At 37.2% G+C, this 17,443-nt stretch overlaps 3 protein-coding genes across 6 annotated transcripts in view; all 3 read right to left on the bottom strand.

Annotated features, from left to right (window-relative positions):
* Window positions 1–659: 659 nt before the first annotated feature.
* Window positions 660–9,391, bottom strand: slc17a6a (solute carrier family 17 member 6a). The gene is made up of 12 exons (XM_046858855.1): window positions 8,822–9,391; window positions 7,439–7,694; window positions 6,904–7,022; window positions 5,845–5,959; window positions 4,955–5,042; window positions 4,770–4,856; window positions 4,512–4,654; window positions 4,180–4,329; window positions 3,865–3,997; window positions 3,649–3,759; window positions 3,397–3,524; window positions 660–3,301 (listed from the first exon to the last, which is right to left on the bottom strand). Exons 1-12 carry the CDS (start codon window positions 8,905–8,907, stop codon window positions 2,948–2,950), a joined length of 1,770 nt encoding a protein of 589 aa, XP_046714811.1. The 5' UTR covers window positions 8,908–9,391; the 3' UTR covers window positions 660–2,947.
* Window positions 9,392–10,051: 660 nt separating this feature from the next.
* Window positions 10,052–11,014, bottom strand: LOC124392621 (uracil nucleotide/cysteinyl leukotriene receptor-like). Its single transcript, XM_046859767.1, has one exon. It carries the CDS (start codon window positions 11,012–11,014, stop codon window positions 10,052–10,054), a length of 963 nt encoding a protein of 320 aa, XP_046715723.1.
* Window positions 11,015–11,629: 615 nt separating this feature from the next.
* The window catches only part of ano5a (anoctamin 5a), a 29,036-nt gene continuing 23,222 nt past the window's right edge, over window positions 11,630–17,443 (bottom strand). For 3 of the 4 annotated variants that reach the window (XM_046858849.1, XM_046858851.1, XM_046858852.1), the window contains 8 exons: window positions 15,753–15,981; window positions 15,282–15,460; window positions 15,104–15,201; window positions 14,778–14,908; window positions 14,389–14,594; window positions 13,968–14,170; window positions 13,737–13,842; window positions 11,630–13,628 (listed from right to left, as the gene is read on the bottom strand). In XM_046858849.1, coding sequence (XP_046714805.1) covers window positions 13,398–13,628; window positions 13,737–13,842; window positions 13,968–14,170; window positions 14,389–14,594; window positions 14,778–14,908; window positions 15,104–15,201; window positions 15,282–15,460; window positions 15,753–15,981 — 1,383 coding nt within the window. In that variant the 3' untranslated portion in view covers window positions 11,630–13,397. Of the gene's footprint in view, window positions 13,629–13,736; window positions 13,843–13,967; window positions 14,171–14,388; window positions 14,595–14,777; window positions 14,909–15,103; window positions 15,202–15,281; window positions 15,461–15,752; window positions 15,982–16,405; window positions 16,481–17,443 lie in introns of all 4 variants that reach the window. The other variant, XM_046858850.1, reaches the window with a different exon arrangement.

Here is a 17,443-nt window from a genome sequence, read left to right as displayed (position 1 = left end):
GTTCAGGTTGGCTAGTTATAGGATTGTGAGGTCTGTCACATCAACATATGTGCACTCTAGGTCGTTAGTGCGTACCAGCTCGGCTCACTGCCTTAATTTGGAGTCAAACCAGCATAGGAAATTTTTATTCGACAGAGAATCTTTATACAACACTCTCAGATTCGAATTTCTTTTTTTTTTTATTTTTTATGTGAAATCTACTTTTTTCATCATATAACTATTTTTAGAAAACCTCCCATTCATCGCCAACAGTGTTCTTTACAAATGAGAAGACCACTCAGCACTTTCATGTAAAGTGGTTAAATAGATATTGATTTGCAAATAGTTTAAATTTAATTTCCTAGTGTTCATTTGTTGTTCTTACTTTCTGTAGGAAACAGAGATCAATAGCCCCAGTGTGGTGTTTAACGTGGAATCATTGGCGTTGCCTTGTCTATAAAGTGGTATAATGGATGAGGTATTTAGAAGAGTGGTATGATGCAAAAATAAAGGATCCATAGAAACAATAGGCTGAAAATGAAAGAACCGTCAGGTTTCAAATCACAATCATTAGTTTTAATGACTAAGTCTTTCAAAACATTACAATTTATAAAGAATTTTAACATATAGATAGAAAAGAATGATGGTATTTTGGTCCTTGAAATAAAAGAAGAGTGCTGTTTGGGATGTTTTGGCAAATTTTATATACAATGAAAAAGAACAATTTTACAGTGCAGTATAACACTTTTTGCCATTAATCCATCACTCTTCGACACACCAGAAGATAAGAACATTTGCATGTTATTCGTAAATAAGGACTTCAGTATAAGTTTGTATTCTCTATCTGTGATATAGTTCTCTGAATATCTCTGAATAAATATTTGACATAATCCTTTCCATATATTATATAGGGCTTTGGTTATTTATTTCATAGTGCCACCCAATGGACCAGTTAGGCAGTCCATTTTAGAGAGGAGTGAAATCATGGCTCATGTCCCAACTGCACACAATGTTGAATGATATTATAGCATTATACCCCTGAAGGTAGCAAGCTAGATTTAAGCCATTCCTTTAAAATCCACATGACTCTTTACTTACATCACTTCAAAAACAACTAATATGACTAATAGTAAATTATTTATGATAGCTATTTAAAAAGTTATTGCAATGCATCTTATTCACCCCCCTTCAAACAATTCAGGTAGTCACGTGTAAATCTCGAACCCATGCTTGGTAGCATATCAAGTAAATATATTAGATGAGAAGCCCATCATTTGTTACAAAGTCTAGCAAAATAAATCACAAGTTGAATGGAAGTTGAAAACACTACAACCACAGATGTATTTTGTTGAAAGTTTCAACAGAAGGTGATGCTTTCCACACATTCAAGTTGGACAACACATATAGCATGCACCATTTGACATCTCAATACACTTTATAAATGAACAGCTCTTTGATATGGTGCTGTCTATTAAAAAATATGGCCTTTGTATAACAATTAGCATACAGATTACCAAACCAATTTCACAACAGTCTCACAGAAACAGCAGATCTATATAAACACACAGACAAGGAATGAAACCACAATTTTTTTTTTTAAAGAAATACTTGTCAGTGCATTCAAGGTTCACGTGAAATTGGCATATTGTGCCTTTATGGTGCATGGTAGAATATGTGTCTTAAACACTGGCTCAATATTAGATAAAGTACGACCTGTAATTGTGATACAGGACTGTTACAACACACTGCTGATGTAGTGCATATGTAAAGTAAATGTAGTTCTGTAGAATGATTTTTGTGCCATGATGGATACGAGATTGCACTAATGTAAACAACAGAACTGTCAGACACAACTCTTCACATGAAAAGCTCCATGACATAAATTACACCTTTGAATCACAATATATTAAGGTACATATGTTTTTTTGTTTTGCAAGTTATATACCATATACTTTACTACTATATTCTCTTTTGTATTTATTAAATGTTGTTTTAGATAAATATCAGGCATTATCTTTTATCTTTTGCCTTTACATGTTGGTGCTAAATAAGAAAAGTAGTTAAAAGTGTATTGTAAATGTAAATGTCAAGGCAACCTATTGTTTCCCACATCAAAAGTGCTCTGTATACCTGAGACTGAAAGTCCTCAGATGGCAATAATGTTCATCAGGTCAGCATGAACCAAGTAAACTGTGCTATTCAGGTCTTTAATTTATGTATTAATTAAGCAAACCGAATCAACCTAAAATAAAATAAACCTATTTTGTCTAACTGCAATAACATGTATAGTTTATTTTATTTTGTGGGGTTATAGAGCTTAAAATTCTGTAAGATGTTTTTTGATGTAAGATTCATCAAAAAGGGAACAGTAAGAAGTCACTGCTGTACCATGAATTGTCCGTGACCTATTGTGGTCCTTAAAATGTCCTTTTAGACTGATGGACGGATGCTGACTCAATGTGCAATAGACGGACCTTAGTAATGATGTGCATACAGCAAAATAGGGCAGGCTTAGCTATGAAATAACCATCTCTAAATCGTATCATGTTTAATAGTATATAGTACGTCATGTATAATTAATTGAACTTATTAAAGTGGATGTTATTTAAGTTTCACTTCTAAATATTTTACCTTATTCTGACTTGTACTATTGTTTGTACTATGTTGCTAAAGAAATTGTATTTTCATTTTAGGATTTGATAAGTAAAAAGTATAGGTTTCATTACATAAATACTTTTCTATTTGTAGTTATAAAGTATTTCTAGATATAATCTGTGTTTAATCTTCTCTACCTCCCATGTAATAATTTCTGAATATGTCTGGTCAAACTATTATTTGTTATCTGGGGCATCCATGCAGATGCATTTACAGTATGCTGGTACATTTTAGTTCAGTCACCACATTTTTTATTTTATTTTATGATTTTACAACTAAAGTGACCTTCCTTCATAAAACCAGCCCCTGTGTTCTATGAGTATCCGTCTCTATCCTGAGGGTAGACCTGCATAGCTCCCTCCTGGATGAACTCCTCCTTTTTCTCCCAACCTCCTGCCCATCCCCCATTCAGCTGAGTCGTGGCCCCATATGATTTTGCGGGAGCCCCAAAGGCTCCTTGGGCTCCAAATGGAGCATGACTGAGTGTAATGTCACCGGTCTCTTCGGCGAGCTCATCCTCATCAATGAAGCCACACTTCTCATCACTGGTTTCTTCTGGGTCTGCCCATGGCTGCTTCTCACCTGAAGCAAAGATCCCATAGAACACCACCCCACCATAATGGACCAAGGAGGCAATCAGGAAGACGTTTTGCCATTCTTCCCGGGTCTAAGAATAAAATTTGAAAAGTATTTATGACTGACAGAAACAAATTCATGGTAGGTAATAGAAGCATTTTGACATTTACCATTTTTGACATTTACCTTGTTTTTTGTCATGGCACCCACTATAAGAGGGCAGACCATTCCAGAAAGTGTGCCAACTCCATTAGAGATGCCCATCAGTATGCTGGCATACCTGGGTGCAATGTCCAGGTGGTTCACATTAAAACCTTAATTGGGGCAATAAATAAGCATAGAAAGATAACAGTAGTAAATCAACAGCAAATTAATTTCTGGCTAAAGTGAGAACTGAGTGTCACATACTGTATTGAGCAGTTTTTAAGAGTCACTTACCGGATATAGCAAAGCCACTGAAACCCACTGCTAGTACCAGAAATGAGATGGCTACACCTTTACTGTGGGAGAAACCAACTACCAACAACAATGTTGCCTCCATCCCAAACCCTATGTCAGTGCAAGAAAATATATGTTACCTTGAGAGATGTACATATTCCCTTTCAAAGTGCACACACTAACTGAAGCCTAAGGATTACTGCTTGCGAATCTTACCTCCACAATTCATTATTTTCCGGACATTAGTGGTGGACATGATATTATTGCTTCGTAGAAAGTCAGCAAGTTGGCCTCCTATGGGCACAATGATGGTCATGACTAAGTGAGGCAAAGCAGATACCATGCCAACCTAAGTACACATAAAAGAATATGGTATTATAGACAATTCATTCATAAAAGCTAGTCTCATTCACAGCACTTTATCAGTTTATCACTTTATACATAATCAATGCAGCTAAAATTCATTCCTATTAATGAGCACAATGTTGCATAATCAACCATTAAAAAATTGAGTTTTTGAGCTTCACTCACTTTACTGATCTCAAAACCAAACACCTCCTCAAAGTATGCCGGCTGGCTAATGAGTAGCAGGTAGAACGTCCAGCTCCTGCAGAAGTTGGCCACAATAATTGCATAGACAGGCATTGAAGTAAAGAACTTCCTCCACGGTGTCTTAAATTTCTGCAACAACACAGTTTGTTTGGTTTGGTATTCACAGTTAGAATAAATGGTATAGCATTTATATTTCTGTAAATTAGACTGTTTGGATATTTACAAGAGTATTTTTATGGTGTCCTTATACTATGTAATAAATAATGTAAAAACAAACTATCCTCTTTTTGAAAGAGGCATATTATACTCACTTCATTTGCCCCAAGCAGATGAGCCCCTTCTCCAATGCTCTCCTCTATGTAAAGCCGCTCTTCATCTGTAATAGTGGGGTGTTCTGCTGGGCTCTCATAAGCCACCAGGACCCAGAATACATACCAGACAATACCAAAACTCCCTACAGATTGAGGTAGAAGGTTTTGGGAGTCAGGTTCAACCCAGCATATTTCTAAGCACTTGCAACCCAATTTTATATGAAGCTTAAACTACATGTTCATTATTATTTAATGTACCATAAATATAGAAGACAGATGACCAGCCTGAATACTGCACAAGGATCCCAGCCAGAGGCATGGCCACAACAGCACCAGCATAGGAACCTGCAGGGTTGGTTTAAATAGAACGACAAAATCAGTTCCCAGCAAAGATAGCAGTGGTCATGTAATACTGCACATGAAATGAGTGATTTTATATTTACCACAGAAAGAAGTGGTTGCCAAGCGACTTCTCTCTAATGGTGGAGCCCACTTGCTCCAGATACCATGGCATGCTGGATAGGTCACACCCTGAAATCAGATCAACAGTGCTTCACATTTACATCACTACTAACATCTTAGATTTTAATATTTAATATTCGATGATGGATGATGGATATTATATTATAATGGCATTACTTACTTTGTACAATGTGCACAATGTAAATGTAAATGCCAAACATTTATACAAAGCAAACAAGAAGCAAACAAAACTACTGACCATGGACTTTTTGCTGTTTGACCACAAAACACTAATACTTTCATTACATTTTCATTATCTCCTTATTTGCACACAGTCAGTCACTAATAGATATAAATCACCTGGGCTATCAAGGAGATCTAGCAGACTAATGTTTAATTTGCATTAATAGGTCGATATACACACAGAGAACACAAGCTGCTGAGGTTACACTGAAACCTCAACGTGCTTTCATTCACAAAGCATGCTGACCCTACTGTTGTCATTTATGCTGAACATGACAAAGGATGTAAAGGTAGATGACCTCCTCATAGGTGAAAGACTGACAGATGTTACTGCTCTCTCTCGCTCTCTCTTTTTTCTCCTCTGGTGCTTTGTTTGGTTTCTTATGTTCTGTTATTCATTCTCTCCCTGTCCTGTCTGGTGTCCCTGTTTGCTCGGTTTTTAGGGGGTAGAGTTTGAAACCGCAGATACAAATAGAACAAAGAGCTCATGATAGGCTTTTCAAAATCGGCTTTAACAGAAATCAAGACTAAACTATGCAGTGGTACATCGTGTACCTATTATATTGTGTAAATTGAGAGGGCGTGTCCACTTGTACCTGCTTTACAGGCCACCGCGTGCACTACTTACCTCCACCAAGCCCTGCAATATCCTCACAAATATCACGCAGCCGTAGTGCACGCGCGCCGCCGACGGAATGAACATGTTGAGTGTTGACGTCAACAGGATGGCGGCACCGAACACCCTGCAAAGTGAAGCACATGCGTGAAACAGTTTCCACGTTGGTTGCCGCTTACTGGAATTTAAAGCGAAATAAATCCTAAAGCTTCTTTCCAGGAGCGTTAGAATTCACTGAGATGATTACTATTATAAGTCTATTATAGTACTATTATAAGATACTTTTATAAGCCCGAATCCTTGCAGCAAGAGTGTTTGTTTATTTATTTATTAAACCTAAATGAAATGTAGATCTATTTCCTCTTAAAACCGACAAAAGTCTGGTTTTATGTAAGCAAAATAAGCAATTACTTTTAGGTCAACTGCAGGATTTCAAGCCAAAAATATCCACAGCATCAGAATAATATGGCAACGAATAATATATTTTTTTAAACGGCTACTAAGAAAAAGGGGTGTATTAATTAATATGACTTCCTTTAAATCTAATTATTTATTTTACTTATTCGTTGTGTATTATTTAAGCTGTTTTCAAGCTGGGTTTTTTTTTTTTTTTTTGCTTTTGTATATTTTTCCATGGTGTCTATTATTGTGTCTTGCCTTGTGTAGTCACCTGACGTGGATTTGAGCGTGTGGAATTCTGTACATTTCAATGCTGGATTACAATAAAGGAAGCGCGCGACTCTCCCTGGAGACCTCATTAACGCGTAGCAGCCGGCGCGCGCAGCACCGAACCCCCGCCGCATGTCCGCTGCTCAGCAAGTCTGCGTTTTTTTCCTTTTTTTACTTAGTTTGATTAATATTACTGTTTTCATCATTAGAGGTTCGAGGCATAAAGGTACACATAAAAGTTGCGTAAAAATGGTTCGGATTCACAGACTGTTTTAAGAATGTAGGCATATCTTTATTTATAGATTCTTTATTTATAAAAAAGTATTTTAAGGAATTATGCAACTGTAGTGTTTTGTTTTGTCCTGCGTGTTTAAATGAGTTTGGTTGAATGTGTTCGGTCACCTGTTTGCTGCCAGTCTGGAGGAGATGTACCCTCCCGGGATCTGTGTTACGATGTAACCCCAGAAGAACGAGCCGTGGATCATCCCCACCGTCTCCGGATCCCAATTAAACTTCGCTTTCTTAATAAAGAGACACGGGAATGAGAACGCTGTTAATAAAAAATGTATGGGTTGTTTATTTACCCTATTAAAATAATAATAATAATAATAATAATAATAATAATAATAATAATAATAATAATAATAAAAATAAGAAGAAGAAGAAGAAGAAGAAGAGGAGGAAGAGAAACAGAGTGATGTGTTTTCTCATCGAAATCACTTCATCACTGATATCCTTAAGCATTATTTTATAGAATTACATAGATGCATTGATTTTATTCTTATAAGTTTATTAGTGTATCAAATCATTCCCACGTCAAGTCACGTCCCAGCCCTTATCCACCAATCAGATCGATAAGATCTGGAGAGAGACAAATAAAGGGACGGGGAAGTAGATGTGGGCGTGGCTGCGAGACCCACTCCCTTAACTCACACACCTCTTTGATGATGATCTTGCCACCCTGGTGTACGGTGCTGTTGTTGACCATGTCCACGATCGCGACGCCGAGGTTGCAACGGATTCCAAAGGAGATGCAGAAGCCAAGGCCGCTCATGATGGCGATGATGTAACGACGAGGCAGCCCGAAGCACGCGCAGTCAAGCAGAGGCGCTTTCCTCTCTCTGATCGCTTTGGGGCGGCCATCTTCCGTCAGCTCGATCACTTCACCCGTTTTCTGCTTCTTCTCTATAACTCTAGAATGGAGTCATTCAGAAACTCACCTACAGCCTAGCACAAAGTCAACAAACCCTGTGGGTCACGACACCTGCTTCCCCCCCCCAAGACATAATTTTCATGGGTGTAATATTTAATTAGCAATTCATTATTAACATACACACAAACACACACACACACACACACACACACACACACACACACACACACACACACATATATATATATATATATATATATATATATATATATATATATATATATATATATATATATATATGTAACGCATTTGAGCACATTATTAAATGTTCATCACTGCTGAATTCCTAAAATATCTAACTAACGAAATACTATATAAATATATAATATATGCAAACAATATCCTTACCAACACGATTTATCTGCGTTGTTGGTGTCTAAATCTTTTTTTAATCTACTGAAAAAAAATGCTGTGAAATTTTATATTTCATCTTGATGGTGAGAATGTTACACAATGAATATGCTACAACGAAAAATAGCAGCAGATGCCTATGATTTAATAATGTGATAAATGAATGTTTTTTTAATCCATAAAAATGAAAAAGAACGTGTAAAATGAACGCGCTTTACGCATCTGATTAAAATCACGACTTTCAAATATCAGGCAAATCGGACTTTCATCGAAATGACACCTTTTACTGATTTTCAATTAAAAAAAAGCCATTATCATAGTGAGAAAAACCACATATATACACACAAAGATTTGGGTTTGTTAATGCTCATATAAATCGTGTCATCAATTCTAAACTCGCTTTTAGGATTCATGAACTATTTAAGGAAGACACGACCAGAGGATTCTCGAGGGAATAAACGTGTCTCCAATGACATATATTGTAGTCAGGACCGAATCATTATTGAACACGATGAGCATGATATTTGCTCATATTTTTCTTTAACGAAAGCACTCGAAAATATGACATAATATAATGAAATGAAATAATATATTATTGTAAAAATAAATAAATAAATAAATAAATAAATAAATAAATAAATAAATATTGTGGTGGTGGGGTTTCTTATTATGCAAACTCGCATCAGTTACATTTTTATAAAATCATGTGAATTATAGAAAAATAAAAAATAAACATTTTGTGAAGGTTGCATTTACCTTTGCATATGTGCCAGGGTCTTCCCCGCCAGGTTCTTCAATCCCGTTTTACCGGGGGCTAAAACTCGTTCTTTCACCGTATCCATATCCAAACCCGCGCTTAATTTCAGACTTAATAAAATTTCATAATCCAGGAATGGAGGAACTGGGTGTATGGATATGTTTGTTTAGGTGTAATCGGATTTCGGTGTGTAATCCCACTGTAGGTGAGGATGAGCGGTATACAAAACGCCTTTACGCACTCACTTATGCTCCTCTTTTCACAGCCACACACACGGTCAAGTTTTCCTCGCCCTCGAGTTCAGTTCATCCCCGCTGCTTCTCCACGCTCGCTGCGCGTCAGTCTTTCCATTGTCCTGTCCTGTAAATGCTAGAAGCAGTAACGTGCCATATTTTGGTGGAAAGACGATCATTGAATGCGCTGGAGATAGAGCTGGAGATAGAGCTGAAGATAGACCTGGAGATAGAGCACAGCGCGCGTTGCCCTTTCGCTCGAACCGACACGCGCGCCCTTGGAGCGGAGGAGCGCGGGAGCGCGCGCGCTTTCTCTTAGCCGTGGATTTTGCGCGCACACGGAGCTCGCGCCCGCTTCACTCCCACATACCCACGCACGGTTACCAAAAACAGTGTACGCGTTGAGATGTAAATTATGAATCCATAGAACCATTAAGGCATCATTATTCTATTTAAAATAATAATAATATATTTATTTGGTTGAATATTATTGCTATTATTATTTAAGTGATGTATGTGTCGAAGGTGCCGTAGTAACAAGATTACAGCATCATGAGACATGTAGAAAGATGAATCTGAAAGTATTGTAGAAAATGTAGTATATTGTAGAAAAAAAAGCACACTCCCAAATCTTCACAATTAATTGGGTTAATATCTATTAGTTGCTTGCTAAAGAAGAGATGTTAATGCTGCTTGCATGGAACGAATAAGGTTTCTTTGTCCACTTTATATCAGATATATACTAAATGGTCTTTTTTAAGTAGAGCTTAAATGTCTACATAAAAAGAAAAAAGAAGAGTAAAAAAGAACAATAGGACACCTGATTAATCGAGTCGAAATGACCACAAGTGGGCGCTGTAAGACTAGATAGTAGATCCTTTTCTATATAGTCTTTCAGTTTTGTAGCATATGATTCACTCTTTCCGTGTTGAAATAATAAAAGAACATTTGCTAAGTGTAAACAAATGTAATGTTGTATTTCCGGTTTGGTTGAATCTAACTTTTTGCCTTAACACTAACCCTGGACTCCTCAGTTTTGCTGTCCTCCTCATGCCCAGGCTCCACTCTGTGCTTTTTCCGCAGCTTAGTGAGAGTTGAGGATATCTCCCTTCGAAGTGTCCTCCCAACAAAGCAGCTGAACAGAGGGTTAGTACAGGAAGTAAAACTGCACACACACATTTCTATAGAAAACACTAAATCTGCCATTTCCCATGCCCATGGATCATCTGGTGTTAGTGATGGCATGGCTATAGCCACATTCCGACTTAAATGATATGGTAAGTAAAAAAGTCCAAACAAGACCATGGCAGCACCAAGCTCACAGGCCAATCCTCTGAGACGTGGGTCAACCCGTCTTCGCAGCTGGCACACACTGCATATGTAACAGTAGCTCAGCACTATAAATGGAAGCAGGAATCCTGCACAGGTACAGCAGATGGAATAGGTCAAGCTGTGTTTAACTGTACCATTAAAGATGTACAGAGAGCACACCGTCTTGTTGTCATTTTGGCAGTCTGAGAGGTAAGTCAGCTGGGCCACTGGAATGCTCATCACTATGGCAAACACCCAAACAGTGATACATAGCATAATGGCACGTTGGCGAGTAAGAAGAACAGGCGAATGAACAGGGTGGACGATGGCCAGGTAGCGGTCTACACTCACACAGGTCACAAAGAATATGCTTAGGTAAAAGTAGCTATGGTAGAGCATACGGATAAGTTTGCAAAATAGTAAGCCAAGTGACCACTCCATTCCAGAAAAATGAAACTGAATAAGGAATGGCAAGGCCATTAGCCAGGAAACATCAGCCAATGCTAGGTTGTGGAAGAACAGAGTACTGCGGTTATTCCGTGCCAATCGGCGGGACAACACCCACAGGGAGAGGATGTTAAGGGGTACACCAAGCACCAACACAGCCAAAAAGACGCATGGGATCAAGAAGAGCTGAACTATTCGCATCGCACCTTGACCAGGGGATGTCATATTACAAGAAAAAGCTTCATAATATGCCTGCATAGGGAAAGGAACAGAGAGAAACAAAAAGCCTGAGATCAAAAACCCAGAGTTTAATGAACTTACTGTCAAACAAGGCTATAACATTAACTGCAAGTGAGATCTATACTGATGTTTCTCTATAAAATGCACTTTTTAAAGAAAAGATAAAGCTGCATTGTTTACTTACAGCAGTGTGGTTGCTGTCCATTTCAGAAGACATGCTCCTTCTGTTGTCACACAGCCTCAATATGTTGAAAGGAAAGCGCAAACGAGTGTTTGCACCTTCCCTCCCACTCCTGCATTCTTCGGTAGCGAGGAAATAAACCAATGCAAATATCAACCCAACAATGCCATCTGCTTCTAATGATGATATGTTGAAAAGTGTGCCATTATTAATAGACAGGAGAGGCAAGTCTCACTCTCAAAATGGCTTAATTTTAAAGGGAAAATCATATTTCTGAAAAATCTTATTCCTGGGAAAATAAGTGGAAATGGTGTAATTCAAGCAGACATTCCAATTGCTCTGTGTATGGTATTGCAAAAAATAATAATAAATTAAAATATTTTGACACAAGAAAGTTAAAAGTTGTAATTTGTTTTTTCTTTATTTTATTTTAAATGATATTCATGTATACAGAATCAATAACAATTTGATGACTGCTTCAAAACCAGCATTATATAATCTTTGTAGTACATGATGCAACACTTGTTGCGATACAATAATCACAAGCTGTCAGTCAAAAAAGGTACAAGTTGATGAAATGATAAAGCACTGAATGTGAACTACAGTTATATATTTAAATCAGACAATTTAAAGGCAAATATAGCTATTTCTAAAGCATGACTACTAGTGTCTATGGCTCCTAGTATTCTGTGTTCTTAGATATACTGTATGTATCTATAACACAGAAGACAGAAGAACAAAATTAAAAAACAGATCACAATATAAATAGTAACATCTTCAGAAATCAAATCAACAAGAATTGAAAAACAAAAAAACTAAAACATGACACCTGATTTATTCGTCTCTCTCTATATGCATTTGTAAAAGATGTGTACTTTGGTAATTTTAGGCATCTTTTTTCCACAAACATAAAAACATAAATGTTTTTATTTATCATGCTACAATGCATTAAAGGGATCTGAAAATAAATGACAGGTTGTGGTTGTCAAAGCATTTACAGCAATTCACATGACCTAATCTCTTCCACACATCATCTTGATTAGAACACTGATACTGTAGTGTAAATACAATAATCACACTGACATACTTAAATGAACAGATTCCTTCCTCAATAAGTGCTCTGTGCAAAAAATCCTCACATTTTCCTCACCCATAACATGAACAAAAACAAAATGGAACAGAACAAAGACTGTCACAGTGTCCCCATGACTACAGCTAGACTTTCCTTCAGAGGAATAAACGTGTAGATAAATAAAGGCACATTAAAATCTATTAGCATGACCTGTCTTCCCTTTCAGTCATGCATTAAATGATGCATACTCTGCATCATACTCACACTTCAACTTTGCTATAGAAGGCTTTGTTTGGAATTTTTATTCCAGATTTGGTATATAGGATATGTGATTGACTTCCACTGTCATCAGCTAAGCTATCACTGTAAACAAACTGTGACTGCACTGATGACGTTACCTGCCTGAAGTTGCATATTAATTTGATTTGCATAGGAGCAGCAGGACGGTTGAACGGTGAAAACACTATGTAATGTTTAGTGATTTGACATTTAGTGATATTAGTCTATATATAGACTGATATGGAGACAGTAAAAGATGATAAATTATGGAAAAAATATATATTTCTCGATAAATCTCCATGCTCTTTCACCATGAATTTGCTTATCAGAAGGCAAGAGGCATCTCTACTGGTACTATAACATACATATTTATCTCACAGGAAATGTAATAAAAACCAAGTGTCAATAAGGCTTATTCTCTTTGGATGCCTAAGATGTATTACAGTCATATACTGTTTAAATAAACAAAAATAAGGGGAACCGGGGAAGCCCAATGCTTGACTAATTGTTTCTAAATGAAGAACTGTAATAATGAGCTAGGACAGAGTGATCAAAGTGGCAACAATATATGTTGTAAGAAAAGCTTGACCAGCTCCACAGGCCACAGAAAAATATTGTCTCAACATGTCTTTTTTATCAAATGCAAATGAATTTAGGACGTAGGATAGTGATGTCCAAACGAATATGGGTAGAATAGAACTGATCCTAACTGGTAGCTGACAGAGCTTGAAGAGTTTGTTGCCTAGGTGAGGTAAGTCGCTTATAACTTTTTAATAAAGTTTGTGATGAGGGAAAGTGAAATGTAGCCCAGGCTAGGTAAGGCACTCAGATAGCACCTCGTGTTTCACAGTTGCAGTTATTTCGGGACAGATGCACTGGGCTCCATTTTGGTTTTGACTCAACTGCAGTTTGAGCTTCTCTACCTCATAGTTGTGCAGGTACTCCTGGACCAGATAACGTTCCCTCTTTATACGAGCCTTGACATCAGACGGCACATCCGGAATCAGCCATGCCACGAAGAACTTCACCACAAACACAACATGCTGAGAAAGACAATGATAAAGATTAATGAGGGGTTTGATCGTATGACTAGCAAACAGAGACTGTAAATGTATAGTGACAGAACAACAAACACAGTGAAAAAGACCTACCTCCATAATAATAATAAAAGCCATTTTAGCTGCCAGGATATGCCAGAACTGCATGTTGTGGGTATATTCATTTTTGTCGCCTGGGGGGTAGCGGTAATCTCTGTACCTACACACGTCATATTCACAACGTTACATTTTAATAATTCTGAAACTTATTTTTGCATTCGAATGTAAACAGTGCATATGTTTCCATTTGAAAAAAACATATGTGTACAGACAAGACACACAAACCTGCAGGTGGTGATCACAGAGCTGTTAAACCAGGCAGGATTTTCACCATCATCAGGACGGTTTTGAAGCGGAATCTGTGAGATGTTGAAGATGGATAGGCTGTCGTTTATGTAGCCCTCCATAGACAGCTGATTTCCTGGGCTTTTTGTGTATAGATACACCAGGCGAGGAATCATTTCAGAGGTAAATGCCACAATGAATGCCTGATCAGGAAAAAACAAATAAGGTAGGTAAAATATAAATGACAGACTTCCAGTTTACTGTATTCTACAAACTGCATTGGTTGCTGTGATACAAGAGAGATAACCTGTTAACACACTAAAAAAATGTGTGCAAGTAAAAAAAAAAAGAAAGCTCTTCAGGTGATTTTGCATTGCAGCTAAACCAGAACAGTCAGACAAGTTAAGAAATATATTCTTACATTGGTTACTACGGAGAACACGGCAATCATATTTAGGATCTCGTCCCAGGCACCGATGCTATGGGCTTTCGCTGCTACAGGTCTCCGGAACTGAGTGGTTAACTTCCATGCATCCACACGCACCTCCAGAATATTATTTATAAGAGCCAAGAGAGGAGCCAACGGAAAGGAGGCCACAAATAATGTGATAAAACCAAATTGAATAACTGGAGGAAGAAATAGAGAGAGAGAGAGAAAGAGAGAGAGAGAGAGAGAGAAATGATAAACTGTACAGATGTAGTAATAACAAATGGTTTTAACACAGCAGCACCCTCTGTCTGTAAATTACTTATTTACAAGAGAAAATTGTACTAATATACTAAGTCTATCAAAGAACACATGCAACTCACCCATTTCCAGGTACTCGTAGAATAGACCAAACTGACTGAAGTTCTGCAGATCATAATCCTGCTCCCAGCGACTGTACAGACTCTCTGGGTGACTGCGAGCACTCCTGCTGCTCCACCAGTTCTGCAGCCAGCTACACACAGAAACACATAACCTTTATTCCATTAATCCATTTACTGTAATTTCTGGCTATATAATAACCAATGAACAATTACTCAGTAATTAGTACTCAATACTCAGTCAACAAAACTAAACTTTATACAAAAACAAAAAATAAAAACACTGTGGCATATTCCTGTTCAGTAGTATTTTGTAACAGGTTACTTACGGAACTAATGCCTCCTGGATGTTCCCCCACACTTGTTTGCCAGCCATCACTATTACAAGCTGGGTCGTTAACTCAATCAAACAACCACCAGGGTCACACTACAGAGAAAGCTACAATTATTAGTATTATTAGACTAAACAAAGCAGGCATAATTAAAAATAAAACAACTTAATTGTACCTCTTCATTACGCAGGCCACTCCACTCACTGAACATGTACGCGTATTTGCCAGGGTAGCCCACAAACTTTCCTTTAAAAAAGGCCACGTAGAAGCAGGAGGAATAGTAGTTAACAAACTGAAAGAGGAACATCTTGATCGTAAGTTTGTTTTCATACTCGAGGTGAGTTTTGGGGATTTCTGCAGAGAGATAACACAAGACATAACGATTACAAGCATGATTTAGCAACTGGTCTTAAATGTAATTCTATTGCGAAATGAATAAAGATTAAAATTGTAATTCCTTTTTTTTGTGCCGTCCTAATCATGCTAGCAGATAAACAAAACTTCTAATTTACAAAAAAATCACCAACTGCAACGAAATCAAACGATCTATGGGTCATGCATCATACTAAACAATCAGAGAAATCTGTGCTTCATCATAACACCTATTAAAGCTCAAAGCAGAATAATGAGCTTGTCTATAACTTACCCATGTCTGTTATCCAGATGGCCACACGCTCATACAGGAAGTTAAGTATCATGATAATTACGAAATTGATGCAGGAGGCTGTAACAGATGTGGCCAGCTGTGGGGTGATAAGTGAGCCCACCAATTCCATCTTATTGGTTGGACTGTCCTTCATAATACTAGCCAGAGCAGCAAACACAGCCAGCCGATATGCTATCACCCCGATTATACTCGCTATGATTAGAGAGATCTTTATAGAAGAAGAAACATGAAGAAGCAGAGAATGGAAATTATTATTTAAAATAAACTATTACAACATTTAAACAGAAATTACTTCAATATAGTAAATACTGGTTAAAAGCTCTAATAAACAACATACTGTAGTTAAAATATTTGTATCACACCACTGCATGCAACTCAAACCATGCGTTCAGAGGCATAAAGATCTTTATCCATAACTTTTTACTTCCACTCTTTCAATCATTTTCATTTTGCTGTTGCTCACTGTCCATGCTGGCACACAAAATATTCCAAAGGGTTTGAATAATTTATTGATAATCATTTATTTAAATTTTAACATAAACTAACATTTTCAGATTCAGAAATGGCATTATATTTTCTTTAGTGGTGCTGACAATTAAACAACTGATGTTAACGATACTTGTTTTGCTCACCCAGAACAACACGGTGGCCCCAGACAGGAGGGAGCGAGCACATTTGCTTGTTACGGGTAAGTAAGGCTCCATCTCCTATATAACATGCAAGCACAGCAAGGGACAAAGCAGTTAGCAAATAGCAACTATTATGAGCACACAACTAGACAGGCATGTGTTATCCCCAGCAAACAGATGCCAGAGGCACTTGAAGGTCTTCTCTCCTGTAGCTTACTCACATACATTACAGAACATGTTTCAGGATTTACTGTGGTTTTGAATCACAAAGAGCTCTTACAATAAAGCTTGACTGCAAAAACTAGTATTACATTTAAACATATTTAAATCAACACAAACTCTGTCTGCTTATTACCAATGCCTAACTTGTATATATACTTACCAGCAACTTTGATAAATGACAAATGATAAAATGACAAATAAGTGTATAATGTTATGTCTGTACTACAACAGATAAATTAAATATAACCTATATGAGAAATTCTGACATTAAAAGTTAAAAAAAAGCATTATTTCATATAAATGTTTTAAAGAAAAGGTTTATCCTTAATTAATTAGTTGCTTTTGTTTTGTATAAAGATACCACAATTGTACTACATTTCAGTAATGTAGTTGCATATACAGGGAGTGCAGAATTATTAGGCAAATGAGTATTTTGACCACATCATCCTCGTTATGCATGTTGTCTTACTCCAAGCTGTATAGGCTGGAAAGCCTACTACCAATTAAGCATATTAGGTGATGTGCATCTCTGTAATGAGAAGGGATGTGGTCTAATGACATCAACACCCTATATCAGGTGTGCATAATTATTAGGCAACTTCCTTTCCTTTGGCAAAATGGGTCAAAAGAAGGACTTGACAGGCTCAGAAAAGTCAAAAATAGTGAGATATATTGCAGAGGGATGCAGCAGTCTTAAAATAGCCAAGCTTCTGAAGCGTGATCATCGAACAATCAAGCGTTTCATTCAAAATAGTCGACAGGGTCGCAAGAAGCGTGTGGAAAACCAAGGCGCAAAATAACTGCCCGTGAACTGAGAAA

This window comes from Silurus meridionalis, chromosome 10 (assembly GCF_014805685.1).
Source record: "Silurus meridionalis isolate SWU-2019-XX chromosome 10, ASM1480568v1, whole genome shotgun sequence".
Taxonomy (NCBI): Eukaryota; Metazoa; Chordata; class Actinopteri; order Siluriformes; family Siluridae; genus Silurus; species Silurus meridionalis.
The sequence above is the reverse complement of the archived record's forward strand: the minus strand, read 5'-3'. Positions and strand labels throughout refer to the sequence as shown.

Bases quoted from the DNA above. Each gene is read 5' to 3' on its own strand.
- slc17a6a (XM_046858855.1), bottom strand. From the start codon at position 8,907: ATGGATACGGTGAAAGAACGAGTTTTAGCCCCCGGTAAAACGGGATTG. The intron at 4,857-4,954 runs GTAAATATAAAA...CCAACCCTGCAG, and splicing joins GGCAACCACTTCTTTCTGTG to GTTCCTATGCTGGTGCTGTT. The intron at 3,525-3,648 runs GTAAGTGACTCT...GCCCCAATTAAG, and splicing joins CAGTGGCTTTGCTATATCCG to GTTTTAATGTGAACCACCTG.
- LOC124392621 (XM_046859767.1), bottom strand. From the start codon at position 11,014: ATGCGAATAGTTCAGCTCTTCTTGATCCCATGCGTCTTTTTGGCTGTG.